Genomic DNA, 16,621 nt, shown 5'->3' with positions numbered 1-16,621 from the left:
ACATCATCAAAATCCGTGTACTGACCAATATCAAAGTCTGGATATTGACCAAGACCAAATTTCGAATACTGACTAGTACTCACAATTTTTCTGTTGGCTCATCATCGTCTAACTGGTCAATACGAAAACCGGAATTTGGTGCTGAAAGTTGATTGGGATTTGGATTAGAGAAAGGTTGTGGGTTTTGAGAAAAACTTAGTTGATTACTACCCGCTACTGACCCAACAATACTACTTCTAGGTTCAACAACATACAATGTAACATCATCTTGTGAAACCCTAATGTAAGCAATGAATCGTTCAACATCTTCATTGTCGGTTAACAAATAAACTTTACTATTTCTCTGATAAGATAGCCTAAATCCACTTAGGGGCTCTAAATTCAATTTATTTGAAACACGTAGCATTAGAGTTTCATAAGTTAACTTTTGTAAAGACAATTTTAGTTGAAGATTCATGGGTAAAGGCATATATTGTAAAACACCATGAACATTATCTCATGACCCTCCAAAACACAAATCTATCCAAACATGATCAACATTAGATGATTTCATGGTTGTAAATTAATTTACTAAACAGACGAGCTACGAAACTAAAACCTGTTGCCGGATTGGGAAGGATGTCGTTGGATATAGGAACGGATGTCGCCGGAGAGAGTGATAGATGGAGATGGAATGAGTTGCGATTTAGGGATTTAGTTTATGATTTCAGTGTTATATACCCAAAATTTCAGTGTTGTGATTTACAGATTCTCGTTGCGATTTACGGATTATCGTTGCGATTTACAGATTCTCGTTGCGATTTACGGATTATCGTTGCGATTTACGGATACGCGTTGCGATATACGGATACGCATTGCGATTTACCCATACGCGTTGCGATTTACGGATACACGTTGCGATTTACGGATACGAGTTGCGATTTATGTGTTCGCGTTGCGATTTTCATATTCGCGTTGCGATTTTGGAAAATCGCAATGCGAATTTGTACTATCGCATTGCGATTTTCAAGAATCGCGTTGCGATTTTGGAAACTGATTTGCGATTCTGGGGATCGCGTTGCGATTTTTATTTCGCGTTGCGATTTTGTTGGTCATTTTGGCAAATCCAAAAAAAGTTGGTTAAAATCGTATATTATAACTTTTTTTTGGTCACTGAGGCGATTTTCTCTTATATAAAAACAGAGACAGGACATCACATGAAGACCACATGGTTGGATCAAATGGCGATGCCATGCATTCATCATCATCATTCCCATTTCCTCCTGTACAATCTTACTTTCTTTCTCCTGATATTGCAAATACTCCTAATAATATAGGGATATGATGCTGATTTTTTTAATAAGGATAAATTAAAATATAAGTGCTAGTTTTCTTTTCACTTTAAGTATATAATTTTTTTATTTAAGTAAAGTTCTTACTTTTTACGTTATTATTTTAAGTGTAATAACTATTATGATGGTTAAAATAATTTATCAACCACTTAAAACGTAATAGATATCATGATTATACTTTATTAAAAATATTTTTTAAAAATTTAAAATTATTAGATTTTACAAGAAAATTTTAAATTTATCAAAAATTAAAAAAATATCAAACTTAAAATCTTTAATTCCAAAGTCACATATCACTGCCATCGTCTTCGTAGATTTCTATGGATGCCTCTAGTAAGATATGGTGACGCCAAACATGAAGCAATTGTTTGTGATTTGGGTTAATAACTTAAAGGCTAGCATTAGAGAATTAAGCATAGGGAATTCACAAATTTAGGGGTTTGGAACCACGAAATTGGCGATTGTCGGTCATTAAATGGTCGGTGATGAGTGGGTGATCGTTTGACATTAAATGGTCGGTGATGAGTGGATGATCGTTTGACTGACGATCTAATATGTTCGACAACGGTAATAAGGGTATGAAATTAGAGATTTTAGGGGTCTGAATTTTTTTAGAATTTTAGAGAATTTTTAGATTTAAAAAAAATTAATAATTTAAAGTTTTTATTTATTTTTTTTATAAAAATTTATAAACATAACACATGTCACGTTTTGAATGATTGTAATAGTCCAGACATTTAAAATGATAATATTAAAAACATAAGACGCCTACTTTGATAAAAAAAAATATACTTTAGAGACCTAAAGTTGATAAGAAATATAGTTCGATCACTTTGTTTTTGATTAAGCCTTTTAATTAAGCATTGTTTTTATGCTGGAATTCTGTCATATTCACTAAAGCTATTATGGAAAGAATGTAACTGAAACGTTAAAGAAGATGAGGGCATAACAGTAAGTCCACACTTATGGTGAAATCTCGTGCATAATAATTATGAGGCTTTACGAGAATTACACTCAATTCACTATATACGAATAAATTAAAGATCCAAAAGATAAGAGTGAAGCTTTGCTTTGCCTTGTCTGTCATTGCTCTTGCCAGTGCCGGCATTTCCTCTCTTTTCTTTTAGCAGTTTTTTTGCTTTGCTGATTACATCTTACTCTTTCTCTTTCTTCAACACTCAACCTCCTCCTCCTTCACATTTGTTATTTGCTCTCTCTTTCTTCTTCTGTTAGAAAACTCCCAAAACTGAGCGTTTTTCTTTGTGGGAATTTGTTGTAAATTTCATCTTCTTCAGATCTGTTTAGGTATCTGAGTTAAACAATGAGTAAAGAAGAGTTTATGAAGATCCAAGTATTTTTACTCTCTCTCTCTCATTTTCTCTGTCTTTTTCAAAGATTGCACCTTTACTTCATTTCTACTCTAAAATCTTTTCTTTTTTGCAGACTTGTGTTCTCAAAGTTAACATACACTGTGATGGATGCAAGCACAAAGTGAAGAAAATCTTACAGAAGACTGAAGGTATTTCTTCTCTAAATTTGCTCTCTTTTGTTGCAGAAAAGCTGATTTTGAGACATGTTTCTCTAATTTTGAGCTCCTTGGGGTTGTTTTGTTTCTACCAGGAGTTTTTAAAACCACCATTGATTCTGAGCAAGGTAAGGTAACAGTGCTGGGAAATGTAAACCCAGATATTCTCATCAAGAAGCTTGCAAAATCAGGGAAGCATGCAGAGCTTTGGGGCTCTTCAAAAGCTCCTAACAACAGCAACAATAATAAAGGTCACCTTGCCAATCAGTTCAAGAACATGCAGATGCTTGAAAATGGCAGCAAAGGTGGAAACAACAACAACAACAACAAGGAAGGCCAGAAAGGGAACACCAACAACAGCAACAATAACCAGCCCAAAGGAGGTCAGCCAACACCTCAACAATTGCAGCGGCATCTTCAACAGATTCAACAAATGAAAGGGTTTCAAGATCTGAAGCTTCCTCAGTTGAAAGACATGAAGATGGGTCCTAATCCCAACAACAATCAGAAAGCTGTCAAGTTTGCCGACGAGGAAGATTTTAGTGACGATGATTATGATGATGATGACTTGGATGATGATTGTGATCTTGATGATGATGATTATGATGATACAGATGAGTTGGATGATCTTCGTCATCCACCTAACAAGATGAAGCCCATGATGGGAAATGCTCCTAAAGGAATGCCCAACAATATGATGATGTTGAATGGTAATCATCCTCAGCTTATGCATGCCCAAAAGGTAGCCCAAAATGCCGCTGCAAACGCCGGAGGCAACGGTAAAAAAGGAGGTAACGGTGGTGGAGCTGGTGGCAGTGGTGTGCCTGTTGCTGGTGGTAACAATGGAAACGGAGGTAAAAAAGGCGGTGCTCCTGGAGGAAATAATAATGGGGGAAACCCAAATCAAGGTGGTAAAAACGGAGGTAAAAATGGTAGTAGTTTACCTCAGGAAGTAAACAAGAACGGCGGTGGTTACAACGGCGTTCCAAACGGTGGAAATGGGGGCAAAATGGGAAATAATGGGGCACCGATTGGTGTTTCCCATAGGTTCCCTCCCGCCAACGGTGGAGACATGGGTCATCAAAGGGCGGCTGCCATGAACATGGCAATGGGACAAATGGGCAGCTTACCCATGAACCAAATGGGTAACATCCCAGCGGTTCAAGGCTTACCAGCATCCTCCGCTATGACCAGCGGAGGAGGTGGCGGCGGATACTTCCAAGGGGCGGATCCAGATGTCATGCCCGGAAACCCATACCATCAACAACAGTACATGGCAGCAATGATGAACCAGCAACGTGCAATGGCAGCAAACGAGAGGTTTCAGCAGCCCATGATGCATGCTAGGCCACCACCAGATGTCAATTACATGCCACCATACCCATACCCATACCAATACCAATATCCATACCCGTACCCACATCCTCAACCCGACCCGTATACCCACTTTAATGATGAAAACACCTCAAGCTGCAATGTCATGTGAAGATATTTGGATTTAATTTATCCAGAAAAAGGAAGCTTTGGATTTAAGTTTGATGCCATAATATACTTGAAAATGGTATTTTTATTTTCATTTTTTTTCAATCCTAAGTTGAATTAGGGCTTAAATTATGATAGTGGTTATTTATAGATAATATTTTTGTTGAGGGGAGGATGATTTTGTAAGTGGGAAGTCGGTGGTGCTCTTTCCTTTTCCATGAGAATGTTTATATAATTATATGTAGCAATACAAATATGGTTAACACAAAATTAAAATTCAACCTCTCAAATTTTTCTCTTTATTTTTTTTATAGTTTTGTTTAAAGTACAATTTTGATATAAATTTCTGTAATTTTTTTTCTATATTTTTAATTAACTCCTATTTTTATATATTCTTTGTTCGACAAAAAATGCCCGTCTCTCTATGCCTTTTTGTCTCCCAATAGTCTCTCTTTGTTATAAAAAAATTAAATTAAATTTCTTTACTTTTTGAGTACTACAAGTTTGGGTATGAAGTGAATATACTAATATTATATAATAAAGAATAGTATGTTAAACTATATAAAATAATAGTTGGTCTAGTAAGATAATATATTAGATTAAGTAAAATGTTTAACTTTTTATGTTTGTAAATAGAGTAAATTGGATTTAAAGATCGTCCTTACTTCTGTAATAGTTAATTCAGATTAATCCAGATTAATTGATTGATAAATTAAATATGTATAATTATATTAAAAAGAACATTGAATAATTTAATGATAGAAATAAATATTATTTTTTAAAAATATGAGTTTAAATAATTATATTATCAGAATATATATTATTAATAATTTAAAAATTAAAATGATAATTAACGTAATTATTTTAGATTATTAAAAGATAATTAAAATGAAAAAAATATGTTAAATGAACACAATATATTGAATTTGTATAACATTATAGTCAAAGAATGATAAGAGTCATGTGATAGTGTGGGGGCAGAGTGAGTGCGGTGGGAAAAATAGGACCCACCATCCTTGAATACCGTGTTTTTATTGACGATTTTGTTCCTACCCTCATTCCTAATAATGATTAAAAATATTTGGTGACCGCTTTTACTTTTTTTTTTTCAATTCTCACTTTCACTCTTCACTTTTACAAAGACATGGTAAAGATCTCCATTGTTCGTTTCTTCAAACTTATGCCAATGCTTTGACTTTACTTTCTCAATTATGCTTTTATTTCTTTCGATTTTTAAATAAATATCTTCCAGTATTAATACCTTTAAGCAAGAGTGAGGGTTCAATTGAAAGTTCGAAATTTTAAATTAATCAATTTGATAAGTTTTATTATAATTTAAATTCTATTTAATTTTTTTTAAATCAAATTAGATATTACTCGACTCAATTCGTTAAATTCTCAAATTAAACTAGAGTTTGAATTAAATCAATTTAAATTCAAACTAAATTAAATTTGAGTAATTCACTAACTGCTCAACACCCTTAATTAGAAGGTTACTCCACTTGTTTATAGCTAGCTAAAATAATGACTCATGCTCTAGTATTGATTAAACTTAGTAATATTAAACTCATAATATGAAAAAAAGAGGCGATTTTACCGAAATATCACCATGACAGGAAATAATTACCAGCACCCTTTCGTCTAATTTTACTGATCTAACATCTTTTTTGACAAAGCACGGATCGTCTTTCCAGGGTTTCGTTCAAGCTGGCTCCACGTCATGTAAGGCGTAGATGGTCATCAGCGTCTTATTCGAGCTGGCGCCATTTAATGACAGGCGTGAATCGTGATCCGCACCTTTCTAGGGCATCTGATCTCGGCCTTTAAACTCTCCACTCACTTATAAATAACACCATTTCTATGCAAACATCACCACATCAATTCCTTCTATTTTTGCTTCACCAATTCCTTCGATTTTTTGTTGTAAGGTAAAATTATTATTTTTTATTTTATTACATTTATTTTATATATGATTATTTGGAAAAAAAATTATTGTACTAATTATTTTGTATTATTTTTTGCGGTTGTAAAATTGAAAAGTGAGATCATATGTTGAGACATTTTTGCCGATACGGTAACAATATAAAATTATATTATTTAAATTATTGTGAAAATTTTAAAATTATTTAATAGATTATATTTTAATTCATATACTATTTATTTAATTATGCGTATTTCAGCTATTGTTTTTGCATATATAAGACTCTCAATCTTTCAAACTATCAGAATGACGTGTATTTTAGCTATTTTTTACTATGATGGAGAAATTCGGGAAAATGAAACTGGCGTCGTGTTCGCATCAAATCCTGTCAAAATATCATTTTGTCAAAATATCCTTCAAATGAAACATAACTCTTGAGGAGCTGATAACGAAGATTTCAAGGAAGATTCATGTTGAAAATACTAGAAGTTTGTCTTCACTTCAGTACAAATTTCCAACTGCAATATTTCTGTTAACTTATACAACATTCGAACTATCCAACAATGACGATGTTCTATGATCGTTGATTCTCAAAATCATTATTTAGAAGCCGATACTGAGATGAATGCGAAATTTGTTGAAGTGCGTATTGTTAGTGGTATGTCATTATGCTCTCACTATGGGCTGACTCAACAACTTGACAACCTAACTCAAGTAATATGTAATGATTTTAACTCGTTAATGAGAAATCCACATCATGGTGTCATCCTATCAAGTTCAATGAAAAGACATTCATCAGCAACTTCTTACGATTTGTACCGAGATGGCTCCACAAACAATCCATATGACAACATTACGTTCAGTTCAAGGGGAAGACATTCATCTACTAATTTCTTTGACCTGAATATGAAGATGCCTTCGATGCAACAATTTATGTAGTATCCATTTGACACGATGCCTTCAAGCTATAGGGGGAGACATTCAACTACGATCTTCTTCGACCTCAATATCGAAATGCCTTCAAGTTCAAGGGGAAGACATGCAACTACCATCTTGTTCGACCTAAATATCGACATCGTGGAGGAACCCTCATCTTTACCAAAAGAACCTCTTCGTGAGCTAGGTGCGGATAGTGATGAGACTATACTATTCATTCAGCCAGAATCACCACAATTCAACATATACTCCGATGATGATGATGTAGATGAAGTTCCCACAAATACGGTATACACTGAACCTCCAACACACATGTATAAAGTTGACTATGATGTAATATAATGACCAGAATTTATGGATATGCCTAATGTCGGTGAATGTGGATTTAACTCACGAGTCAATAATGGTGAGTTATATAAAAGAATAGAGTTTTCATGCAAAGAAGAAGCAATGATGACAATTAAGAATTATAATATTCATAATTCTGTTTAGTTCAGAGTCGACTGCTCTACCACCGAAAAGTATGTCTGCCACTGTGTCCAACGTGATAACGGATGCAATTGAATGGTTCGCGTATCGAAGAGGAAGAGGAAGAGGAAAAAAAATATATGAGAAATAACGATATACAAAGGTCCTCACACATGTTGTGCTGGAGGGATCAACCAAGATCATCCCAACTTGGACTCCGACATTATCTACTAAGCCATCATGCCTATGATAAAAGCAAGCTCCTATATAGCTATTGTTGTGCTGATTTCAGCTATACAATCGCAGTATGGGTATACTGTCTCATATAGGAAAGCATGGAAGGCAAAACAGAATGCCATTAAAAAACTTCACAACGAATGGGATGCATCTTACAACGAACTACCAAGTTAGTTTAGGGTGGTGCACAGATTGAATTCTAGGACAATTATCGACTTCGAAACTTGACATGCATACTACAATGATTGAGTGCTTCGTAATCCATGCCAATTCTACCGACTTTTTGACTTACTCACAGTGCATTAATATTGTAAAATACTGCAAGCCCATGGTCCAAATCGATGGGACATTCTTGTATGGAAAATACAAGCAAGTTTTACTATTGTCAGTTGTCTAAGATGGTAATCGCAACATAATTCCAGTTGCTTTTGCCCTTGTTGAAGGAGAAGATACAAATTCTTGAGCTTTTTTCTCAGAAACTTACGCTTACATGTTATCACGAGGGAAAAAATCTGTGTCATTTCAGATCGCAGAGCTGAGATCAAAGAAGCAATGGATTCTTTGGGTCCAATGTGGCAACCACCCTATGTCCAACATCAGTACTATATCCGACACATTGCTGCAAACTATCATGGAATGTTCAAGAAGAATGATGAGTGTCAATTACTTGTGCGCATGGGTATGTCAAAATACTATTTTTTATTTCTCAATCATTTTCATTTTTTTATGGAAACAAAGTTAGTAAGTTCTACATTTGATGCTCAGGTTATGAACTACTACCTGAAACATTTGAGCCCATGCTTCAAGAGTTGTGAGGAAAGAATGAGAAATGATACGATTACATCAACCTCATCAATAAAGAAATGTGGACAAATGCATATGATGGTGTATATCGATATGGACACATGACGACCAACTTGGCTGAGGCTATCAATTCTACCTTAAAAGGGGCACGTCATTTACCAGTAACGACTTTGGTAAAAACAATATATTTTCGTTTGGGAGCTCTTTTTGCTAAGCTCGGGGGACAAGCTCAAACTTGGATGCAAAACGGTTATGTCTATCACCCTAGATTAGTTACAGATCTACAAAAAAAAAAGAATTATTGCATCAAATAGAATATCTGTAACAAGCTTCTCTAGAACCCATGAATTATTTCGTGTTATAGAGATCCAACGACCTCTTCAAGGGATTCAAGCTAACTCGTTTAGAGTTAATCTACGAGACATATGGTGCAATTGTGGGTTTTTTCAAGCTCTAAAGTATACATTCTCTCATGTTATAACAGCTTGCTCACATACCTGTCAAGACTATAACCGTTTTGTGGATCCCATATACCGACTTTCAGAATTGTTTAAGGTATATGAATTTGAGTTCCCCTCATAGGTAATGAGAAAGACCCTAATGAGGTTCAAAATTACTTCTGATTGTACTAGATCCATCCTTATTGAGGGAGTATGGTCATCCAAAATCACTCGAATTTATTGTGATATGGATATTCGAGAAACATCCAAAGAAACAAAAGATGTGGGCATTGTAGGAACCTAAGACACACTAGGAAAAAATGTCCATCTCTTTTGTCGTCAAGTAACCGTTGATGTTGTGCTTGATGTAGTTGTTGTTTATGAAATATAAGTTTATGAAATTTAATTTTCATTTACTTTCAATTAATGTCATTTGAGCATCACTGATTAATTAAACAAGAAAACGATACAATAAAAAATTAAAAAGTACTAAATAATAAAAACATTCGAACAATTAAGCAATAAAAAATTAATAAACAAAATAAATTAAGTAATAAAAAGTAAATAATTAAATAAAAAATTACAATTGTTGGTAAATAAAAAATTAAATAAAAATTAATTAGGTGTATGACTCTATCGATGCCAATGTCTTGAATGTGTTCCACAGGATGGTGGTTGTCTGTCTCGAGGAGGATTTCTTCGTATAACTTATTCTGACTCCTCAGTCATCATCATCATCAGGAGCAGATACATTTTGTTGATGAGAGACGAATGACAATGTAACACCTCAATAGAATAATGACCCTGGAGGTGTATGACTGACTATCCCACCACTCATAGAAAATTATGAAAACTGCAAAAAGACCGATATCGATGAGTGCCAAAAACTGTACAGGAGGTGTATGTGCATGTGGTGAAGTTTCACCCGCCAAATAACTAGCATATGAACCCCAAGTTTAATCTGCAAAATGAAACTATAATATCCGCCATGAGGGGTCATATAACTCTGTTGCGGTGGCAATATTTGGTATGGAAGCAGTGGCACCTGACCTAGATGTAGTGGCATATAAAATGGTTGTGGTGCCATCTGATATGGTTGTGGTGCCATCTGAAACGGTTGCAGAATGTACAGCGGTGTAAACGGTGGCTGTTGTGAAGGTTCTGGTGCTACAATTAAGGACGATCCGGAAGTGCCTGCTTTCCGTCCACGAGTCGGGAGACGATGATTTTGTGACAGTGGACGTCTTTGTCGACTTCGATGAATGCTCCTGCCTCGTGCTTCCTCGGAAAGTAGGAAATGTTTCTCATTCCTGTTGAACCACTCATAATAATCATCCACAACCGAGTAATGATCCACATAAATGGGTTCCAACGGGGAATGCTACCACGTCGATCCTCCCATATCATTACCCATTCATAGTGTTTCAGCAACCAGTCGACTTCTTTTTTGCACCGTCTATCGATGATATGTAAATCTTTGAGATTCTTAGGTGCTTCTGGAATAGATTGTACAAAACTAAATTGGCGGAGCACGCAATCAGTGGGATGCTACTCGACAATAGCATAACATATCAGAGGGACCACCGCCATCCAGACATCTAATGAGCCTCTTAAGTGATGTATGATGCACATCCTCATCTCTTCAGTACAATAAGGAGTCAATTCAAACTAAAACAAATATATATAAATAGTAATCTAATTATATAACGATAATTAAAAGTATATTTTGTTATTTAAATACATACCTCTGTGCCAACCTTCTAATCAATTAGTAACCTAATTTCTTCCAATTCATCAGGTAAATCCCGATGATATTTTCTTGCACTTGACCACCTATTCAATGAAATAATTTTATTATATACTAAATAAAATTATTAATATATGAAATCAATATTGTAATTACCTCAATAATAGCGGGAAGACCAACGAGTTTTTCATCATCGGACATAAAACAGACATGCGATACCATGCCCAAGACTGGAGCATAAGGAAACATTCACCAATAACATTTTTCCTATAGTCAGTAGCTCGAAACATTTCCCTATACAGAAATGCCAAAACTACGAAGCCTCAACTCAGTGTGCCAGCATGATGAAAATTGGCGAGGTGACGCAACCATATACAATGAACTTGGTTGCGCGATTTGTCCGACATTATGAGTCATTCTATGAGTTGTAGTATGAAAGCCCGTGCATACATTTTAATTTGCTCCTCAGAGGCGTCGCCACTCAAATGCTTAAAAGTTACATCCAACCAATTTAACGGAATTCAACCACCGTTGAAATTAGGCGGGACACCTCAAAGATACTCCTTGCACAATGAATGTCAGTCACCATGAGCCACCCCAGAAATCATATCTCCATCTATCAGAAGCCCAAAATGCATGAAAACATCCTCCAGTGTAATTGTGCACTCCCCATACGGAAGATGGAATGTGTGTGTGTCTGGTCTCTACCGCTCAACCAATGCAGAAATAAGGTTAGATTCTAGGTTACCATCCCTTTCATATTTTGCTACGTAACCGAATGCAGCCTCGACTAAATACGGCCATACACGGGTATGTATCTCTAACTTAAGATCACGAATGAAGGGATCTAATATACAGTCTCTCTCCCAATTTAATAATTATTATAGAAATTAAAATATAAACTAATAATAAACAAATTAAATAAATAAAATATTAACAATAATTAATATTAAAATAGAATTTAAAATTGTTACCGTGTCAACAAAATGCCTCGATATATGATGTACATCTAAACGTAACAAACCACCTTCCATTTTATAACTACAAAAATTAATAAAAATTTAATATAATAAAATTTAATAAAATAATAAATTATTAATTTATTATAACACAATAAAATATTAATTTATTATAACACAATAAAATATTTTACATTCTTAATAGAATTTGAGCTTTGAGAGGGTTTGGATGTTTGTGTTTGGTGTGGGTTTGAATGAAGAATGGAGAGGGTTTAGTTGGATGGGGTATTAATGTGGGAGATGTGAATAGTTGTGGTATTAGTGGAAGGCACGGATGGTGATTCGTGTCTTACTGGCGTATGTCAGAAACCCCATAAATGTGCGAATAGTGATCCGCTTTTGTCCTTACGTGACGTCAGCTCAGACGAAACCCCACAAAGGCGCGGATAACAATCCACGTCTTATCAGAAAGGGTGCTAGATCGATATAATATTATATAACTATAAATATTTTAATAATTATAACACCATAAAATATACAAATCTAACACTCCATTTATCTAGTTTTACTTATTCTACATAAAGTAAACACTCCATCGGTCACAAAGCAGTTGATACTTTTTTTTATAATAGGGAGAATAAATTTTATTATTTAATGATTAAAAAGAATATCAAAGACAAAGTTAAGATTAAATGTTAAGAGTGACTTAATTATTTTATATTAAAAGAATAAAAATCTATTAAGTGTATGAATAAAAAAATTAGGAAAGACAAAATCTGTATTTGATTAATATTTGAATTAAAAAGGACTTAAAATGTTATTATACAAAAGATTTTGGGAGGGGCAACAACTCCTCCAAATCACTATGTAGCTTCGTCTCTAAGGAGTATTGTTCTCTCTAGAGGTTTTGAGTTCAAGCAGATGTGTCTACGGGTGTGTGTGCGTTATTAATAATTAAAAAGATTCTGAATATATATATATATATATATATATATATATATATTTAATTGTAATCATCTTAGACTATTAAAAAAATATATAGTTGGAAGAAAAAAGAGAACTCAAACTCTGATATGGAAGTTGTTGAACCATGTTTTATAATGTTTTGATATAACAAATTAAGGCAAAATATTTTTGAACTTGAATTGAATTTGTTCAAAGTTCTAAAAAATAATTCAAAGTCCATTAAAATAGAATTTGAGCACAAAATTGTTTTTCAGGGTATATAGTACCGATACTGTTATTACAATATCGATACTATATGAACAATATCAATATTGTTCATGTGGTACCAATACCAAAGGTAAGAGAAGTATTGATACTCTTTAGGTAGTATCGATACTACCATGTGTTCTCCAAATTTCTCAAATTCCATAATGCAAAATAGGTACCGATACCCAAAGGGGTACCGATAGTACTTTACACAATAGTATAAAGTAGTATTGATACCATGATCATAGTATCGATACTGGTTAATCCCAACAGCTAGTAATGGCTAGTTGATTTAAAACATTATAAAGGAAGTATTGATACTTCATGTCCTGAGCAGTTTTATTTTACAGAAAAATTATCCCCAATGGCTCCAAATCATCTCCAATGGCTAGAAACGACCACCAACTCATTCCAACATATAAAAACAAGTTGAGGACACTTGAAGAAGGGTTACAACACCTATCCAAGCAATCAAACACAAGAGAAGAGTTTTTCATTCTTATTTTCCTTCCTCTTGTAAATATTTGTGTTTGAGCTTAATTGTATATCTTTAGGTCTTGTTTTTGTGAGCTTAAATCTTGTAAACACCCTACCTTAGAGAGATTTTCTTGTTTACATTTCTTTTCTTTGTGGAAAGAAGATTGGTTCTATCTTAGCCATTGAAAAGATAGGGAGTGTAAAGGTTATCTCTTGATCTTGTAAAAAGAAAGAACATATTAGTAAATTTGTTAGCAAATCCTTAGTGAGGAGCTAAGGTAGTGGATGTAGACTTGGTTGAGAAGTCGAACCACTATAAATCCTTGTGTCAATTGTCTATCTTTTTAATCTCCTTACTCTCTAAACGCAAAAACCAATTCAACCCCTCTTGGCTACTATTCGATTGTTCATTTGAGCTTCATCGAAATCGTAACAGAAGTGTCCATTTAACAACCAACACATAACATGTCTCGTGAAGTTTTCGGAGAATTTGAGTTGATCAGAATTAAGTCATCGATTTCCTTTTCAAATTTGAACTGAAAATGTTGTTTGGGTTTATCTTGAAAGGGTCCAAGTTAATTCACTTCGATTGGGCTTTGATTAAGTGGATTCCCTTTAATGAACTGACGAGCTCAAAAACATTATTTTCATAAATGATTTGGGAAAAAATCACAATTTGATTTTTTTTTCACGTTTAAACCATAATCTAAGATAAAATGTTAACCACTTATTTCGCCTGAGATGACATTCTAAATAATTTTTCATATTAAAATAAGGAATTATATTTGATGCATGATTTTCATGTGTAAATCATAATGTTCAACCTCATTCAATTAGTAAAATAAGAAATATTGAGAGATTAATAGGTTGATTAATGTATAAGTGTGACATTCGATACATCATATGGTCTCAAAATTTAGGGACACATACATGAATGTCTTTCAGGCATGTCTATGTACAACCTTTATAAACTAATGACATTTTCACTTGAAGAGAAACTAAATTTTTCGTTTGGTTCTCAGGAAAGTAGTAGAGAAAATTGCTAACAAATATATTGACAGTGTCTTTAATTGTTCCATGATGAATTTTGATAAGAAGACTTCGTAGATCTCTCATACTTTTAAATTTGACAAATTAATCCTTATTATAAAATATTTTAGAGGCATTGTTTTAAAAAGTAGTACAAGACTTACACATTTTTTGGGATGGGTATGGAGACTAATAAATAAAAATCAAATTTTTTTATTTAAACATAATTATAATTCGATTTTAACGTGTAAATCACATTCAATTTTTATTCATTTGATTTTCTTGGATGTGAGTTTTCAATCGTTGAGATGTTGGATTAAGAGACATTACAATTAAGTTGTACTAAAACCAATGATTGTTTGAAACTTGTCCGAAACTCAACTTATCACCCATTGTTTTCAACCGGTATCAAAAGGTTTTCGGTGTTCCAATAAAGGATAGTTTTGTCCATGAATCTGGCTAGTAAGATGGTTTTTCCTCTTGATTCGAGAGAGAGAGAGTTTATGATATGTACTTGCTTATTTTCCTTGTGAGTATTGTTCTAATTGGCTTCATTTTATTAGTTATTACCCTCAAAAGGGATTTTTTAGTTGAGAATAAAAGAGGAAGGATTAAAGATGTGATTTACCCATTGTTGAAAACATGATGAAAATATATTCCATTTCCTTTACTTTTATATGATAAAAGATGGATTAAAATCTGAAAATGTGATATCACTCATTCTTTTCCATTTTATCTCTTTCGTCTTCATGTCATTTCTTCTCTTTCAAAAACCCTAGAGTTAGGCCCTAAAGAAGTGATATTTTTCATTCAAGTCACTCATCCGGGATTGAAGAAAGTATGAATCATATTCTACACTGCATGAGATTCAAAAAAAGCCCATCATTTTCTTCAAAAGACGGTGTGAAGCTACTTGAAGGATTTAAAGGGTTTAAGCTTTGAAAAGCTTCCTTAAATCATTCCCATTATATTTATGATCTAAATTCGTATATTTACTTCCCTTAACCTCTGGTTTGAAGTATAAATTAGTTTCATGCTTGGTTGATTAGTGAAAGGAATTGGTGAGGCTTTTAGTACAAAGGGGAAGGAGAAGGTTGGATGAAGCTAAGCAAAGAACTTGATTTTGTGATTTGTATTGAGGTACGACACTGTATACTCTAAAACGCTTCTTGCATTTCATAAGTTTGATGTTCTGTATGTTGGTATAATGCATGTTGAGAGTTTTAAGTGTTAAGCATTCTTTAATAATCATTATTGTGATTTGACGTTAAAAAATCATAAAAATCTAGTCATAATACTCCCACAAGCTTTTGAGACCACTTAGGGCCTAAAACTAAGTGTTTATATTTATTTTTAATAAAATTTTAAAGCCAAAAATGCAATTTTTGAGTTTCAGTATTATCTACTTATTCTTGAGGTATAGATATTGCTTTATCAATATCGATACTCAATCATTGATATCGACATTGAAACAAATTGTTAGATTTTAGTGTGCCAATTCAATATCGATGTTGGCCAAGAGAATCGATATCCTAATGTGAGTATTGATATTCCTAACTTGGTACCAATATAGTGAGTTGTTAAAGCCTACATATGTCCTTTAATACACCTAAGGATGTTTAGAATTGATTCATATCGAATATATAAGCTTAACAGAGGATCTTATGGCATGAAATGACTGAATTATCCTTGAGTGGTATAAATTATCAAAATGCCTCTAAATCTTAATAATTGAATGCCTAAAATTGGGGAATTGAGTAAAATGATTTTAAATCTTATTAATAGGTATTAAAAAATCTAAATGCTTTAAAATGATTAAAATACCATGGAGGATAGAATAACTACAATGCCTTCAAATGTAAAAAATGACCACAATGTTCATGTATTATAGAAAAGACTATCAACACTTCATAACTCGAGTAATCTCTTTATAATCATTTGATAAGACCTTTTAAGGGCTATAAACTAATGACTAATATTTCTTTATGCGTAATGTTACAAGAGATGATTAGCCATAATCAAGAATAATTTATGTGATAAGTACTTATCGTAA

At 33.5% G+C, this 16,621-nt stretch overlaps 1 protein-coding gene across 2 annotated transcripts; it reads left to right on the top strand.

The window, feature by feature from the left end:
- Positions 1-2,407: 2,407 nt before the first annotated feature.
- LOC120145810 (heavy metal-associated isoprenylated plant protein 32-like) lies at positions 2,408-4,443 on the top strand. Of its 2 annotated transcripts, XM_039159535.1 has the most exons (4): positions 2,411-2,682; positions 2,775-2,850; positions 2,952-3,649; positions 3,680-4,443. In XM_039159535.1, exons 1-4 carry the CDS (start codon positions 2,653-2,655, stop codon positions 4,340-4,342), a joined length of 1,467 nt encoding a protein of 488 aa, XP_039015466.1. In that variant the 5' UTR covers positions 2,411-2,652; the 3' UTR covers positions 4,343-4,443. The 2 variants fall into 2 exon arrangements, with proteins under 2 accessions (XP_039015465.1, XP_039015466.1); XM_039159534.1 differs by having other exon boundaries at positions 2,408-2,682; positions 2,952-4,443.
- Positions 4,444-16,621: the final 12,178 nt, after the last annotated feature.

This window comes from Hibiscus syriacus, unplaced genomic scaffold (genome assembly GCF_006381635.1).
Source record: "Hibiscus syriacus cultivar Baekdansim isolate YM2019G1 unplaced genomic scaffold, ASM638163v2 tig00110895_pilon, whole genome shotgun sequence".
NCBI lineage: Eukaryota > Viridiplantae > Streptophyta > Magnoliopsida > Malvales > Malvaceae > Hibiscus > Hibiscus syriacus.
Note: the sequence above shows the minus strand (reverse complement) of the source record. Positions and strands in the feature narration are given on the sequence as shown.

Coding starts and splice junctions, on each gene's coding strand:
- LOC120145810 (XM_039159534.1), top strand. CDS start 2,653: ATGAGTAAAGAAGAGTTTATGAAGATCCAA. Junction 2,683..2,774: donor AAGAGTTTATGAAGATCCAA/GTATTTTTACTC, acceptor TCTTTTTTGCAG/ACTTGTGTTCTCAAAGTTAA. Junction 2,851..2,951: donor AATCTTACAGAAGACTGAAG/GTATTTCTTCTC, acceptor TGTTTCTACCAG/GAGTTTTTAAAACCACCATT.